At 48.6% G+C, this 17,511-nt stretch overlaps 2 protein-coding genes across 2 annotated transcripts in view; one reads left to right on the top strand and one right to left on the bottom strand.

The window, feature by feature from the left end:
• The window catches only part of TRIM71 (tripartite motif containing 71), an 80,115-nt gene extending 66,908 nt beyond the window's left edge, over positions 1-13,207 (bottom strand). The window contains exon 1 of the mRNA XM_016940634.4: positions 11,874-13,207. Coding sequence (XP_016796123.1) covers positions 11,874-12,725 — 852 coding nt within the window. The 5' untranslated portion in view covers positions 12,726-13,207. The remainder of the gene's footprint in view (positions 1-11,873) is intronic.
• Positions 13,207-17,098, top strand: LOC750255 (uncharacterized). Its single transcript, XM_016940635.4, is given in 2 exon segments — positions 13,207-14,092; positions 14,095-17,098. Coding segments are annotated over 2 exon segments (507 nt in total). The 5' UTR covers positions 13,207-13,675; the 3' UTR covers positions 14,185-17,098.
• Positions 17,099-17,511: the final 413 nt, after the last annotated feature.

The raw sequence follows: 17,511 nt of genomic DNA, 5'->3' as shown, positions 1-17,511 counted from the left end.
AAAACAAACAAACATCAAAACAAACAAAAAAACCCCTCAACATTTGGGGCAGGGGGAGGCATTCTATGGCTTGAAAACTAAGAAGTGTCCTTTGTTTCTGCAAAGGAATGAAGGCAGACTTTGGGCATCTTCTGAGGGTCAAACCCAACTTGCATAACTCATTGGAAGTTGACAATCAGGCAAAAGCTGGAATTGGTCCTTAAATCCACTGATATCGACAGAGGCCAGACTCAGTGTAAAAATCCCCAATCCATCAATGCCAAATTGCTCTGAGGTGTTGGGGCCAGGGTGAGAGGGTATGGGGACAGGAGCAGGAGATGAGCTCCATTCCCGGCAATCTGGAATAGAATATGCCCAGAGGATGCACCTCACCCTCATACTGTGAGATGGAGTTATCATTTCAAGAGATTAACAAAACTCAAAGCTTTCTCCCTTGCTAAATTATCGTTCTGGTAATACTTACTATTAAATTAATTTTGGAATGACAGGCAGTTTTTTGCAAGATGGTTATACTCAGTTTTTGGCTAAGAGACCAGAGCCCATTTATGCTTTTTAACATTCTCCTTAATGACTTAGAAAAGGTCAAAGCAGGAAGATAAAATACAAAAAACAAAAACATTTAGAGGCTGGACACGGTGGCTCACACCTGTAATCCCAGCATTTTGGGAGGCCAAGACAGGCGGATCACCTGAGGTCAGGAGTTCAAGACAGCCTGGCTAACATGGTGAAACCCCATCTCTACTAAAAATACAAAATTACCCGGGCATGGTGGCATGTACCTATAGTCCCATATACCCGGGGAGGCAGGAGAATGCTGGAACCCAGGAGGCAGAGGTTGCAGTGAGCCAAGATAATGCCAACTGTACTCCAGCCTGGGCGACAGAGCAAGACGCCATCTCGGAAAAAAAAAAAAAAAAATTCAGGCAGTAAATTTAGTATTAAGCAGATTTTTAAGGGTTAATTTCAAAACGCTACACTTGTCAATAACACATGTTACTGTCACATAAATAGCAATGTGGAAAGAGTGCTAGACTAGGAGTCAGGACAGTTTCTGATGAAGTCATTTCATAACCAGGCCTCAGCATTCCCATTTGTAATGGAGAAGCTTCTTCTATGAAGACTTAAGGCCTTTCTTGTGATTTGATTCCTCTTCAGATGCCTCCTCCAATGCACACACACACACGCACACACAAACACACACACACACACCCCCACACACAATACCATGACATTAATGCTTACTAAATATTCTAGTTGCTGAGATTAGACTGTTCCATTGAGCAAGTTGATCTGCTTCCTTGATATGCCACAGTTTCCCTTCCTCTCCCCAGCCCCCACACAATACCTTGGCTTTAAAGATTAGTGGTGACGGCAGGGCGTCGTGGCTCACGCCTGTAATCCCAGCACTTTGGGAGACAGGCAGATCAACTGAGGTTGGAGTTTGAGACCAGCCTGACCAACACAGAGAAACCCTGTCTCTACTGAAAATACAAAATTAGTTGGGCGTGGTGGCTCATGCCTGTAATCCCAGCTACTCGGGAGGCTGAGGCAAGAGAATCACTTGAACCTGAGAGGCGGAGGTTGCAGTGAGCCGAGATCGTGCCATTCCACTCCAGCCTGGGCAACAAGAGCAAAACTCCATCTCAAAAAAAGAAAAAAAGAAAATTATCCAGGCATGGTGGTGCACGCCTGTAGTCCCAGCTACTCAGGAGGCTGAGGCAGAAGAATTGCTTGAACCTGGGAAGCGGAGGTTGCAGTGAGCCAAGATCACATCACTGCACTCCAGCCTGGGCGACAGAGGGAAAGTCTGTGTCAAAAAAAAAAAATTAGTGTTTTCTAGTGGGGGACAGTGGCTCATGCCTGTAACCCCAGTACTCTAGGAGACTGACATAGGAGGATTGCTATCACTTGAGGCCAAGAGTTCAAGACCAGTGAACTGGGCAACAAAGTGAGAACCCTGTCTCTACAAAAAAATTATAAGAAAAATTAGTGGTTTTCAAACATGTCATATAAAATGTAAATTGGGGCCAGATGAGGTGGCTCACGCCTGTAATCCCAGCACTTTGGGAGGACAGGCAGGAGGGTGGCTTGAGCCCAAGAGTCAGAGACAAGCCTGGGCAACATGGTGCAACCCAGTCTCTACAAAAAGAATTTTTTTTAATTAGCCGGGCATCGTGGCATGCACCTTCTCGGAAGGCAGAGGTGGGAGGATCACTTGAGCCGGGAAGGTTGAGACAGCAGTAAGCTGTGATTGCACCACTGCACTCCAGCCTGGGTGACAGAGCAAGACTCCATCTCAAAAAAAAAAAAAAAAAAAAAAAAAAAAAAAAGTTTACAATTGCCTTCAATTGTAGGGCACTGTGCTATAAGACTTTATATTTCAGCTCTACTCCTTACAACACTGCAAAGAGTTACCCTCATTTTACAGATGCAAAAACTGAGGCAAAGCAGAATCTAACCTAGAATCAGAGTGCTCAAGCAAAGCCAAATAATTAAATAGACACTTGATTAAGACTGCCTATCAGGAGTCTTACAAATCCAACTGTTACCTAAACTTTCTACTCTCCTGCTCAATGCTTATCTACAACATTTCTGGAATCATTTTCAGTACAAATCTATTGATAATCCTAAGTAATGGAAATATCTCCCTTTGACACTGAGCTGAGGGCACAGACCAAAATGTGGAGATATATGATCTAAACTCCTGAATTCCTTTAAGTGTCCAATACATGGTAATAATGGCTGCCGATGCCACTCATTCACAATTCTCATTTCTAAAACACCAGTGCTTAAGTAGTCATCCAATCTATATTTAGCAGCAAAACTTCAGTGCAGATTTTTTATACAACAGCATTTTAATAATTATCCCAATTAGTCCCAAAAGAGTATGAAACGACTTCCCCAAATCCACTGGCATTTCAAGAAAAACATTTTAACTGCAAAAGGTTAAGACGAGAAGAAAATGACTGGCCAAACTTTCCAGAAGTAACAGCTACAGGATGCAGCAGCCAACAGATGTTTACAAAGGCTCTCATTCTCAGAGGCGCCTGACCTGACTGACCACTCAGGCTCCAAAGTCCATTCAAGGGCCCCTGGAATTCACAGGGTGTCAGAACCAGGAGGGTATGTCCTCAGTCTACACAACTGATCTGCACCCACTTTATTCTTTTTTGTGCCCACTGCTCTGCTTTAAAACCTATTAATGTTGACAAAATGTGCTATTCTGCAGAAGCTCTTATAGATAAATGATCACAATCAAGAATTATCCCCCCTTGCAAGGCGCGGTGGCTCACGCCTGTAATCCCGGCACTTTGGGAGGCTGAGGCGGCAGATCACCTGAGGTCAGGAGTTCGAGACCAGCCTGGCCAATATGGCAAAACCCCATCTCTACTAAAAATACAAAATTAGCCAGGCATGGTGGTGCATGCCTGTGATCCCAGCTACTCGTGAGACGAGGCAGGAGAATCGCTTGAACCCAGGAGGCAGAAGGTACAAGGAGCCGAGATCACACCATTACACTCCAGCCTAGGCAACAGAGTGAGACTCCACCAAAAAAAAAAAAAACAAAAACAAAAGAAGAATTATCCCCCTACCCTTCATGACAAAGGACCTCATTCCCAATAATCACAACTTCAATATGCTAACATAATTACTGAAAACAGTATTTTTATTGCTAAAGACTACTACTTCTGTGTGGAAAATTGTTTTTGAGTGAAATACAACTGGCTGCTAATTTTTTGTGCCAACTGATAATTTATAGCTTCACTAAAAACAAACTCATAGCCTGGGCGCGGTGGCTCACGCCTGTTAATACCAGCACTTTGGGAGGCCAAGGCGGGTGGATCACAAGGTCAGGAGATCAAGACCATCCTGGCTAACACAGTGAAACCCCGTCTCTACTAAAAATACAAAAACAATTAGCCGGGCATGGTGGCGGGCACCTGTAGTCCCAGCTACTGGGAAGGCTGAGGCAGGAGGATGGCGTGAACCCAGGAGGCAGAGCTTGCAGTGAGCTGAGATCGCACCACTGCACTCCAGCCTCAGGGACAGGATACAGCAAGACCCCGTCTCAAAAAAACAAACAAACAAAAAACAAAACTCACCTGACCGGGTGTGGTGGCTCACACCTGTAATCCCAGCACTTTGGGAGGCCAAGGTGGGTGGACCATTTGAGGTCAGGAGTTTGAGACCAGCCTGACCAACATGGTGCCACTACACTCCAGCCTGGGTGACAGAGCTCCCTCTCAAAAAAAAAAAAAAAAAAAGAACTCACCTGATGGGAATTAAACTTCTGGTTAGGAACCATCTAGGATTAGTAGAAAATCTACAGTAAGAATGACAAAAAAAACTATTAGCCTAAGTCTAATATGAGTATCTCTAAAACTCAGGTTTGGATGGGAGTTTGTTTGTGAGACATAGTCTTGTTCTATTGCCCAGACTGGAGTGCAATAGCATGATCCTGGCCCACTGCAACCTCCGCCTCCCACGCTCAAGTGATTCTCCTGCCTCAGCCTCAGTAGCTGGGATTCCTCTGGCTAATTTTTGTATTTTGAGTAGAGATGGGATTTCACCATGTTGGTAGGCTGGTCTCGAACTCTGGGCCTTATGTGATCTGCCCACGTCAGCCTCCCAAAGTGCTGGGATTGCAGGCGTGAGCCACCGCACCCTGCCTGGATGGGAGTTGAGTGGGATCTTCCCCCATTTCATTTCATTCTACCACCCTCAAAGCCAGTTGTAAGCAAACTGCATTTATCTACAGCATGAGGAAGGCAAGAGATGGCATGGGAGAGGCAAAGATTTACTTTGGAATGTCGTTTAAGTCAAACAGTTTCAAATGTAAAGGGACACCACTAGGCCCCCTACTCCTCCCACTTTTTAGGTTGACAAGTCAGAGTCTTGTCAATCAAAACAGTCAATCTGGTTTCAGTCAACTCAGTTTGTGAGTATAGACAAAACCTCAAAAGGAGGGGAATAATTTAGTATTGAACAAGCAGGAGGTCACATCAGCTTTAGAGGAAAGATGGATCAAGCTTACTCTTGCAAGCCACAATGCTTGAAAGGTCAAGAAGAAAAGCGGTAACAGAGTAGGCTTCAATGGGTGGCATCTTGCTCCCTTAAGGCAACTGTAATTCTTTATCATTATCTTTCTCTTGCTCGCTTCCAAAATGTTAGAGATAGCAAAAACAGCCTTAGTGAGCCAGGCCTTTAACCTTTATTAGTTTTATAGGTGGGAGTGGGAGAAGGGGGGAAGCAGTATTTTGAAACTGCCTGCATAGTATAGAATTCATCTCACCCTTTTGCCTGTGTCAAAAATGACACTGAAATGGTCCTTTATTTGCTAAGAATGAATACAGACAAAATAAACCTTGCCCTGTGTAGAGAACTGGATGGAGAAATGACTTTTAGCACCAGAAATAACTCAGAGGGGGTTAAATTTTAGAGCTACCGAATTATTTAATGAAAATTTATCTTGAACCAGAAAAATTTATAAACACGTTTTACCCTGGCAAACCACTTTAAAAAAAGCGTTTTAGCCATTTAACTTCATTGACAGCCTCCACAAGAGCTAACTTCCTTACTATATATGCACGATTATTAGTTCCTTTTTTCAGTGAAAAGACATAAAGCCCAATTATGCTCATAATTTTACATGTGAGGAGAAAGTTGCATCCATATTAAGTAGTACTTGAGGAAACTAGACATTTAAGCCTCCTGAGATCCTTCTAGAAAAGGACTACCTAAGGGCCAGGCACAGTGGCTCACACCTGAATCCCAGCACTTTGGGAGGTCGAGTTAGGCAGATCACCTTGAGGTCAGGAGCTCAAGACCAGCCTGGCCAACATGGTGAAACACCGTCTCCACTAAAAATACAAAAATTAGCCGGGCATGGTGGCACATGACTGTAGTCCCAGCTACTTGGGAGGCTGAGGCAGAAGAATTGCTTGAACCAGGGAGGCGGAGGTTGCAGTGAGCCAAGATCGTGCCACTGAACTCCAGCCTGGGTGACACAGCGAGACTCCATCTCAAGAAAAAAAGAAAAGAAAAGGACTATCTAGCTCAGCGAGGTGGCTCATGCCTGAAATCCCAGCATTTTGGGAGGCCTAGGTAGGCAGGTTGCTTGACCTTGGGAGTTTGAGACCAGCCTGGGCAACATGGCGAAACGCCATCTCCACAAAAATTACAAAAATTAGCCAGGTGTGATGGCTAGAGCCTGTAGTCCCAGCTACTTGAGAGACACAGGCAGGAGGATCTCTTAAGCCTGAGAAGTCAAGGCTTTAAGGAGCTGTACAACTGCACTCCAGCCTGGGAAGAGTGAGACTCAGCCTTAAGAAAAGGACTAGGGCCAGGCGCGGTGGCTCTTGCCTGTAATCAATCCCAGCCCTTTGGGAGGCCGAGGCAGGTGGATCACCTGAGGTCAGGAGTTAGAGACAAGCCTGGCCAATATGGTGAAACCCCGTCTCTACTTAAAAAAAAAAAAAAAAGAAAAAAAAAATTAGCCGGACAAGGTGACGAGCGCCTGTAATCCCTGTTACTTGGGAGGCTGAAGCAGGAGAATCACTTGAACCCGTGAGGTGGAGGTTGTAGTGAGCCAAGACTGCACCACCGCACTCCAGCCTGGATAACAAGAGTGAAACTCCATCTCAGAAAAAAACAAAAGGACTAAATAAAAGTATTAAGTAAGTAGCTATAATACAATGGGAGGAAGAACTAGATGGGAAATGGCAATTTTTACCCAATCTTCAAACACTTTTTTTTTTCTTTTTTTGAGACGAGTCTCACTCTGTTGCCCAGGTTGGAGTGCAGCGGCACAATCTCGGATCACTGCGGCCTCCGCCTCCCCAGTTCAAGCAATGCTCCTGCCTCAGCCTCCCGGGTAGCTGGGACTACAGGCACGCGCCACCACGCCTGGCTAATTTTTGTTGTATTTTTAGTAGAGACAGGGTTTCACCATGTTGGCCAGGATGGTCTCGATCTCTTGACCTCGTGATCCGCCCGCCTCGGCCTCCCAAAGGCGCGGTGGCTCACGCCTGACCCTCTTCAAACACTTTTAGGAAGATTTCCCTGTATCTTTTTAGATAGTCTCGCTCCGTCACCCAGGCTGGAGTGCAATGGCATAACCTCGGCTCACTGCAACCTCCGCCTCCTGGGTTTCCCCATTTCAAGTACAACTATTTCACTTTGAAAACAATGTCAATGATAAAGAACAAATACTGTTGTCAAATGAAGAAGTGGAAGTCTAGAAAAAGTAACGTTTTTTCCCCAAATATCTTGTCTTCCAAAATGTATATTCCTAGAATAGGAAATAAAAATCTTGTATCAAATCTATGCAATCCCCAAACCACTAAAACCACTATAGTTTATCTTTGTAAAGGAAGGAAACTGAAAAAATAATCACAAAAGGTTTCCCAGACAGTGCTGTTACCACAACAGCCTCCATACTACTAGCACAGTTTATGACAGGTTGTGCCTTCAAGGCAACCTCATCAGCACAGGCTTGCCAAACTAGCTGTGGCCCACTTCCTGAGGGTCCATGTTGAAAAATCCATTCCTATGCACTTTAATGGAACTACCTTAAGCCCACAAAGGCTAAGCAATTAACATATCAATAATGAACATTTCCCTCCCATATATTTTTATCAAGCATTTTCTGAATTCAATAGGCTTCCTAATGTCTACCTGCTGAACTGGATTCAAAGCAGCAACCTCTGTAATTATTTTCAAGGCAGTTAGGTTTGGTTTTCCAGCCAGTAGGTGAGATGTCTGCACTCAGAGGACTAGTGTAGAGCAGGTTGAAGGCAGGTAACAGAAATACTAGAATACCCATTTCTGTTCACTTTCTCTCCTTGTCCTTACTTTAAAAAAATTTTTTTAAAAAATTTGTTGAAATTAATATGAATCAATCGGATTCCAATTAAAATCCCAATTTCTTGTAGAAATTCTCAAAGTTTATCATAAATTTCACCAACTTAGTTACATCTGATCGCCTCTAAAGACGGAAAAGATAGGAAAGTGGTTCTTTAGCTATACCTACATTTCACACCTTTAAAAAGAGAATTACTTCGATATGCAGTGTAAGTGGGAAATTTGTATTATGCTTTTAAAAATATTTTGGTATGGATTTTATAATTTATGCAAGAACATGAATATAATTTAAAAATAAGCATGCATACACTGAGTATATGCAGACCTGAAAAAACTTAGACTTTGGGAACAGAGAATAATATACACTGGTGCTGAATACAGGTACAGTCCCATTTACAATATGACTTAAAATATACAAAACAAATTCACACAGCAACCGATTATTTTAGGCAGCAAACCTCCTTGTTCCAAGTGTCTGAAGCCACTTTAAGTTTCCTGCCAGGAGACAGTCCCAGGAGTGCTCAATGTTCAGGGTCAAATCAAGTTGGAATTCTAGAACTTTTCTCTTCAGGAGGCATTTTAAAGCCCAACACAGGGACCGCATGGATTCTACCAACACCTGCACCCCTTTTTCCAACCAGACTCCAGAAAACGCCACCCCCAGACCTGCCTAACTGGGAACAATATTGCCATCCTCGGGTGGGGCGGGCTACAATGTTTTCCAGGTGGCAACAATGTCACCCCCACTGCCCCTCACCGCTAGTGACAGAGGCTTTCCTGGGTTCAAACCCTGCTCAACTTCCCGCCATTCACAGAATCCTGACGCCCAGCTTAGGCACACAACACACCCAGCATTTCTGCTGCCGGTGTCGCCTCCAAGGCTGCAAAGGGCTCACGTTCTATGTGCCAAAAGCAAAACAACACTAAAGGGCCACTTGTGAGCAGCTGGAGCAGCGCTCACAACTCCCTAGTTGTGAAACTCTTCCCCCAAAACTCAAGCGAAGACCCTACTCCATGACCAGAGCGGCCGTGAATACCCCAGCGGGTGCCTGCGGGGAGAAGAGCAGCCGCCGGCCAGGCCACGTCCCCAGAGCCGAGGCAGGCTCCGGGCTGGCCGGGCGGCAGCGCAGGCCCGCGGCGACTCTACCTGCGCGCCCGCCTCTCCCAGGACCCGCGGCACGCAGCGGGCCCGCGGCCAGCTGTTCCGGGGACGGCGACCTCGGATTCTCGCCTTGGATTCCCCGCCCGGATGCTGGCTGGGCCACGGAGCCTGCAGGCCTTTCGGACTCTGGAGGCACAGAACTAGTGAAAAGCCCCAACTATGTTGTTGAAATAAGCCAAAATAAAAGAGTAGCAGCAAGCAAGTCTCATTATTTCGTTGGAAAACCCAAAGATTTCCAGGTTATCATCATTACGGTTTAAAGCCAATTGCTCAGACGAGATACCTTACTTGCCAATCCTAAGAAGGCATTTACAAGGGGATGCTTAAGGAAGAAAGTCCCCCTGGGCGAGAGACCCTGCAGGCTGGGGTAGGGTGTTTGGGCCTCCTTCCCAAGGTCAGGTGGCCTGAGTCACTATAAGGAAAAGGTGCTACTCTGAATTATTTAACGGAGACTGTGGACAAGGGAAGCAACTCAGTTAAGGAGCTCATCTTAAAAATTGAGGTAGACAGTATACACATTAAAATGTGTGGATTTAGGCATTCAGTGTATCGCAGTCCGGATATGGGTCAGTCTATCATCCTCCAAAAATGTCCTAAAGCTCCTTCCCAGCCAGAGAGGGATGACTTTTTAAAGGAACAATATTCTCAAACTGTTAACGTGATCAAAAGAAAAGGAATTATTTAAGCTGTAGGTGGAACCGTTTATGAACCTCACTACCTGTTAGTGCTGTCTCTCCTAACACTTTAGTCTTCTACTCAGAACACTGGTTTGTCACCTTTAATCTCAAATTTCTAGCGTTCTAAATCCAGGAATGAATAAAAAGGCCAAACAATTTCCGAAATGTTTTTAATGAAAAGCTAAAGAGAGCAAGCAGAATCTTGCTCAAAACTGAGCAAATTTTATGTTAAGGATTATTAGTTACTTCAACCTGACATTGCACATGCTAAAAAGTGAATTTGAAGAGCTTCCGAGTAACCTCCCAGGGTGAGTGGAGAGCTTCACTTCTCAATTCACACTCCCCAATGCAGTTTGAAGGGTTTTCTAATTTTAAAAGTGAATAAATCTTTTACAAGTCTGCCAACACTGAGCATCTACTGTTTCAGCCCAAATAAAATATAGGTGTATCTTTAACTGGAAATATAAACTGACATTTAAACTAAAAGCACCTCTCAGAAGGGGAAACTCCTGGATTCAACCCCATTCTGCTCACCCTGCATTTGATCCCAAACTGCAAGTGAATTGGCTCCATTTTTCTGTTCCTGGGATTTGGATCGGTATTTACCTCAATCACTCATTTTTCTAAAAGTGATGAAAGAACATGAACCCACAGTATATTAAAACTAGGAGTCCATTCAAAGTTTAAAAACGGAAAACAAAGATAACTGCCCCCTAGCTTCTTACCTAGAAGAAACCTTTTAAAAGGAGATGCCTACAACAAGTAGATTAGAATTTCAACTTTTTTCCAACAGGAGAAGCCAGCTAAAGGCCATCAGGCAATAGCTCCGCCCTCCTCCCCAAATAACAGGTTAGGAGTGGAAAAGGCAGCGGCGCTGGGCTCACCTTTGCGGTGCTCGGTACCCACTCTCCAGCTCACACAGGCCACGACCCCCACTATGGCTTTTAAAGCCTCTGCAGTCTCCAGCTTACGCTCTAAGTCAAGACTTTCACCCACACCCTCTCTCACCGGTCTACAGGTAGATCGCCTAAGTTACCGACCCCCTCGGCAAGAGCCCGCTTCTCAAGACTTTTGGCCTGCCTTCATTGGGTTCGGGGGAGAAGACGACACTCGCATAATACCAAAGTGGAAAGGAGAAAGGGGTCACACTGTGTGAAAAGCAAATGTTTACTCGACAGCCCAAAGGGCGAAATCGAGCCCGAGGGTTGCAATGTAGCCCTAAAAGCCTTTGCACTCCGGCGTTCCAGCAGCGTACGGCTGCCTTGGTCTTTTCCAAGGAAGTCGAGCCCCTGGTTGAGCCGGGTGGATACCTCCTAACCAGGGAAACCGGTTCCTGTAGGGCTTGGAGTCGGGGCAGGCGGGCGCGGCCCAAGAGACTCAGGCTGGTGAAGGTAACGTCGTCCCTTTATTCCGCTTCTATCTCGGGGTGCAGCCGTGGGCCCACGAACGGCGATTTCACGCTAGGAGAATTCAGGGGCCAGAACACGCATTTTAAACAATATAGGAAGCAGCCGCAGAGAGAGAAGGGCTTAAGACTGGGGGCCCTTGGCCCTCAAAGATCCACAGACGCTCCCACTCTTACCCAACGTAAGGAGGCAAGGACTGCCATGCTGTCCCAACAACAAAAAAACCAGTCTTCCCCTCACAAGTGCGCACGTGGAAACCAGGTCTACGGAGGCACACAAACTCCACGCACTCACCCACACAACCATCTCTTCCGGGCTCACGCCCCATTTTAAAGGCAACAATCTATGAGTTTTCCAAACAAAAATCTGAAAATAAAGGAGCGCCTTCTCAGCACGTTGGGAGGCCTCTGGTGTGCCCACAAGAGCAGGCCACGTCTACACAAACACACACACCTATCTCTTCCCAACTCACGCCTAACTCAAGACGATTGCCGCGTTTTGCCACACAGAAATTAAAATCAGAAAAGGGAGGACCCCACGCTATGGGATTTTTCGGAGCCCCTCGCGACACGTACACAGAATCCACTTCCACATACTTCCCAGGTCATGATCTACTTTGGTAGCAAGGACTGCCACGTAGCCAAAGGAAATACAAACCAAATCCGGAGAGGGCCTCCTCCCCTCGCTGTGGGACCGGCCGGGAAACGCTGTTGAGCACACACGCAGTTATCCGATGGACACAAACACACGCCCCCACGCACTCACCTCGTCGTCGTGGTGCTGGCAGAAGCCGAGGCGCTCGGGAAACACTGAGAGGATGGAGAAGGGCGGGCCGGGAAAGGGCGGCCCGAGCCCGAGCTGCTGCGCCGCTGCTGCGGCACCGGGACCCGGCGGGCCGCGCTCGATGTAGTGGTCCTTGGTGAGGCGCACGCGCTGGTGCGCTCGGACGCAGTTGTCGCACAGGTGCTCCTGGCAGTCGAGGCAGCGCGAAGAAGCTGCGTTGCCCTCATCGCACGAGCTGCAGCCGTGAGGCCGGCGGAGCAGCAGCGCCGACGGGGAAGCGGCAGGGCCGCCGGGTGCCGAGCGGGAAGGCGCGGGCGGCTGCGGCGCCTGCGGGAGTGGCGGCGCGGAGGCGGACGCGCGCGGGTGCGCGTGGTGAGCGTGGTGCCGGTGGTTGCTGTGGCCGCCCGCTCCCGCCGGAGCGCCGGCGCGCCCGTTCTTGGGCGGCGGCTCGTCGGCAGTGGCCACCACCGCGTCGAGCAGGTTGCTAAGCAGGAAGGCGGACGAAGGCAGCGCGTCCATACCCGCCGCCTCGGCTAGCACTACTTTCTGGTCGCACACGGGGCAGCGCAGCTTGAGCGGCTCTCCCGCCGCGCCGCCGCCCGCCGCCGGCAGCCGGTGCGCCTCGAGGCAGGGGCGGCAGAAGGCGTGCAGGCAGGGCAGGACGTGTAGGCGGCGCGCCGCCGCCCCAGGGCCCCCGCCGCCGCCCCCCGACGACGTGGACGTCTGCGAGGAGGACGACGACGCGGACGAGTTGGAGGAGAGCGGCGCCGGCGAGCCGCACATCTCCTTACACAGCAAGCAGATCTGGAAATCGGTCTCGGGGAACGAAGCCATTTGCAACCCAGCCCGGAGGAGGGAGGAGACCAGAGAGGAAGAGGAGGAGGAGGAGGAGAGAGCGGACGAGGTGGGTGGGGGAGTCACCGACTCACACAGAAAAATGCATCGATTAGGCCTGCAATCCGGGAGCCGGCACCAGAGCAGCGCTGCCCGTTTGGCCTCGCCACGTCCGGCCCGAGCGCTGCCACCCCCGACACTGCAGGCATTAAATGCCACTATCCAGCGGCGACACAGATTCCTCCGGATAACTTGGGGGCCGCGTGCCTTCCGAAGAGGGAACGCCGGAACAAGCCCCGACAGGCGAGGGGCGAGCGGGGGCAGGGAGGTCGGAAGACTCCCTGGAGTAGCTGAGGCTTCCCTTCGCAATAGCCGAAAGGAGTTCCCAAAAGGAGAGTTCGCTGTGCAGTCCCAGTCCTGGCGAGAGCAGAATTTGGTTCCACGAGTATTTGGTGCGTTGCTTTTCTTTAAACGGATTTAGTCTGTTCTTGGGAGGGGAAGGAGCCCCAAACTAGTAAAGGCGGGAGCGGCGCGTCGCCAAGCCGGTGTCTCCCCGCGCGACGTCGGCTGCCCCGCCGCATGACGCGGCGGCCAGGGGCTCCTGGGTGGCCCGGCGTGCTGCGCTTGGGGCTTGCGCACAGCCAGGCACGGCCTCCTCTGCAGGGCGGTGGGCCCCGCAGCAGCTGCAGCTCGTGGTGGCCCAGCCGCGGCCGCACGCGTGCAGTACGCACGCGCGTCCCACGCGCCTCGAGTCTCCCGCGCGCCTGCCCAGCCGGGCCGCGGCTGCCCGCGCTTAACACGCACGCGCGCCCCACGCGGCCCGGAGCCTTCGTGCCCCCGCCTCGCCTGGCCTGGGCGCCTCACGCACGCTCCTTCCCCTTCGGCTTAGCGCGCGGGGCCGCAGGTCCCCGCGGGCCGCCCTGAATTATTCATCGGCAGGAAGATATTAGATGTACCCGCTCCGCGCGGGCCGTCGTGCAATGCTATCCGAGCTCCGCGCGCGCCCTGCGCCCCTCCTCCTCCTCACGTCCGTCCTCTCTGAAACCTTGGCAGAGAAGGGGGATCACATTTCCTTTGTCATCGGGCCATTTCGCCCTCGCCTTGGTCCCCCCTCCGATCCCGAGCCTCGGGGATGGAGGCTCCTCTCGGGCGCGCTGGAATCAGTGGAACCGGCAACAGCCCCGCGCGGCGAGCTCGGGAGCCGCGTGGCCAACGCCGCCGGCTCGCGCCCGCGTCATCTTCTTTCTGAAAGGAGTCGCCGATCCGGACGCGGGTGGCCTCGGCCGCGCTGCGCCTACCGAGCTTTGCTCCCGCCGTGCCCCGGCCTCCTGGGGCTTTGCACAACTCCCCCAGTTCGGGTTGCGTGCGCGCGCGCGCGCGCCCCCTCTTTCTCTGCTTTGCCGCCTCTGCCTCCTCCTCCTCCTCCTCTTCTCTTCACTACGCCGGTTATTGGGACTGATCGGAATTCGGAATCCTTTTAATCTCCAAAGGAGCAAACTCACTTCCGCCCGAGTGCTGGGAGGGGGCTGGGGGAGGGGAGGCAGGGGAGGGGGCTCCAGGCAAACAGGAAACATTAGCCCTCTCAGCACGGCCCGCTTTTGTGTGCTCCCTCCCTCCTCCCTCCAACCTCCTCCCTTCTCCCGGCCGCTGGGGAGATGAACGCCCCCGGGCTTCAGTGTGACGACCTTTGAAACCTTCTGAGCGAGGAGCAGAGAACGACTCTTCCGTTTATTTAAAAAAGAAAAGAAAAGATTTCATTCTGAATCCCTGGCTCAACCGAGACATATCCACTGCCCGGGAGATCTCGGTTTTTACCCACCTTTTCTTTTTTTCTTTTTACGTTTTTTAAAGAACTCTGCATATCTGATCACCAAAACATCACACGGTTGTGTGCAGTTGGATGCATGGAATTAAGCGAGTCTGAATTCTGATCGGCAGAGGGGCCAGAGTTCCCTTTTGAGTTTTAATGGGGCTGGGGGGAAGCAGGGGGCAGCTGTTCTGGGGAGGCGACCTGGTGATGGCCCCGCAGCCATCTGGGTGGTGCCCGAGGCCGCCTGAGCCGTTCTGGGAGAGGAACTTGCATGGCCCTGGAGAGAGACTCACTTGGAAGGGCAAGGAGGGCCACTTACCAGGGTATAGGTAGTATCTGGCCTGGAGGCCAACGGGGTAAAAATTGTCCCCTTCTTAACACTATCTCGCTGTTAGTGATATCCTATTTAACCTGGTACAGGCAACAACCTGATGACTCAAAAACATCGTGTTGGGAGAGAGAAGCCAAACACAAAAGAGTTCATACTGTGTGATTCCGTTTCCAGGAAATTCTAGAACAGAGAGAACTAAGCTATGGGGAGAGGAAAAGTACCCTTGGGGATGAGGAGGTATTGACTGGGAAAGGGCATGAAGGAACCTTCTGGGGTGGTGAAATAAAAATAGATTGCCGTGTATATACATTTGTCAAAACTTATAAATGCCATTTAAGATCTGTGCACGATTTCACTGTTTAAATTATACTTCGATAAGCAATTTAAAAAAACACCTCGGTGTCCAACCTGCATAACTATGCCTGGATCATAAAGATGGAGAAATTTAAAAATACACTACATGGACCTCCCCAGCTCCTCTGGTTTTGCTCATTGGAATCCATGGGAAAATCACCCTGGAAAAAGCCCTTAAATCAACCCAGCTGGACACATGTGCTGATGGCCCTAGGAAGCTGCAGAAGTACCTCTCCAAAAGGATGAAGCCGTCTTGGGGGCCAGGGTGCTGTCCTGAGATGGGAGCGTTTCCTAGGCTGAGGAAGAGCCTGGCAGCCCCACCAGGAATGCGTAAGCCCTCAGCTGCCCCCAGAGCTCCCTCCTTAGCACCTGGAGCAAAATGAACATCAGTGAACATTTTCTGAAATGTGTGAGGAGTGAAAAATTATTGATCAAATAAGACCAAAACAGAGCCCCTCCTTTGCCAAACGAAGAAGCAAACTTTGTATAATTTAAAAATTAAAGAGGAAGCTTCTCATGCCACCATCTCTTGCCTAAACAATGTATTTCTTCCATAATTTGAGATCTGTGTAGAAACATGAAATGCTCATATGAATCAATGCACTCCTATAATTTTTTACCATAATTTTCTACCATACTGGCCTTGCCATAGAGATGTTTCATGTAATTTTGTTTTGTTTCGTTTCTTTTCCTTTCTTTGATTGTTTTTCCTTCTTTTTTAAAAAACAAAAACAAGAGGAAAACAGATGGGGGAAGAGAATTGCCAGAAGGAAGATGGCCCCAGAGGGTCAGAAGAGGGATGGCCCAGACCTGCTGTCTCCCTCTTAGTTTGGCCCCACCCACCACCAAAAAAAGAAAGAAAGAAAAAGAAAAGAAAGATGACAAGGAAAAAAAACCTCAATCGTCCTCCTGGTCCTAAGACTCAACATGTATTTTGAAAACGAGTAGCAGAGGTGGTACTTCAGCTGAGCCATCACGGAGGAGCAGGAAGGCTGTAACTCCAGAAAGAGGAATCAAACTTGACAGCGGTTTGTGGGTTTGTTTCCTGGGGACCATTGCTCAGAGGAAAAAAAAAAAAAAAAAAGGAAGAAAAGAGAGAGCGAGAAGTGGGGGTGAGGTTTGATTTCTCATCGTGAAGTAGCTTTCCTTCTTTCTTTTCTTGAATTGACAGCACATTGCCAGGAAGCAGGCCTGTAGTGTAAATTGTTAAATTAGCACATTCCTAATTTTGGTTAAGACAATTTTTTAGCACCGGTAGGAAAGGGGGAAATCTTTAAGTCAACCAATTTAACCCCACTTATATAAGAAATACAGCTTATAGCTATAATGATTTTTTTTAATATGGCATAGCGACGGTTAGTATTTGAATCTAATAAGGCTTTATACAGCTTATCCATGAGGAGCCGGAGCTACACATCCAGATGAGGAGCCAAAGACACAGTCCACTGCTATAAACTACGTTGTATTAAATTTTTCATTGCCATCCTAGCTAATAAACACCCTTTGTTAGCAAAGGAGGAGGACGCAGGCTTCCAGTTTTTCCTCCACTCATTTACATTTGAAAGGGAGTCTATATGCCTTCAAGAATCCTGAAAATAAATCATCTTGTATTTTAATAATTAACTAAAAAGAAACTAAAGGTACAAAAAACTAGCCGTGTGTGGTGGCAGGCGCCTGTAATCCCAGCTATTCGGGAGGCTGAGGCAGGAGAATTGCTTGAACCCAGGAGCCGGAGGTTGCAGTGAGCTGAGATCCTGCCACTGAACTCCAGCCTGTGTGACAGAGCAAGACTCCGCCTCGTAAAAAAAAAAGAAAGAAAGAAAAAAAAGAAACTAGCCCTAAAATTATATAAGCAATAAATTTTCATTCTTTCTTGAATTCATCTGTAGCCATGTTTTGTATTCAAAGGTGACACTAGCTTCTGTCACTCTCTCAGACCTTGGGTTGGGGGTTAGGCCACATTTCCATCTGAGCGACTTCGCATCTGCTTTCTTCATCTGATCCTTTAATTAAATATTAGATGCACCCACTTGTTTTGATGTCAAAATTGCACCTTTCACCATCATCCTCAGGGTGCATTCAGATAGTTTTTAAGTCCATAAATCACCAGAGTATTTTTTTAAACATTAAACATTACATCATAATTACTATTTTGAACTATGGCAGGGGGTGAGGGGATGGGATGGGGGGAACCAGCCTAACCTACTGAATCATTGCCTGCATCCTGCCGGTTAGGGGGGATGGAGTTCTTACACACCAGGCCAACTCTTCACTGCAGCCTGACTCTGGCC

This window comes from Pan troglodytes, chromosome 2, assembly GCF_028858775.2.
Source record: "Pan troglodytes isolate AG18354 chromosome 2, NHGRI_mPanTro3-v2.0_pri, whole genome shotgun sequence".
In the NCBI taxonomy this organism is placed as follows: Eukaryota; Metazoa; Chordata; class Mammalia; order Primates; family Hominidae; genus Pan; species Pan troglodytes.
Note: the sequence above shows the minus strand (reverse complement) of the source record. Positions and strands in the feature narration are given on the sequence as shown.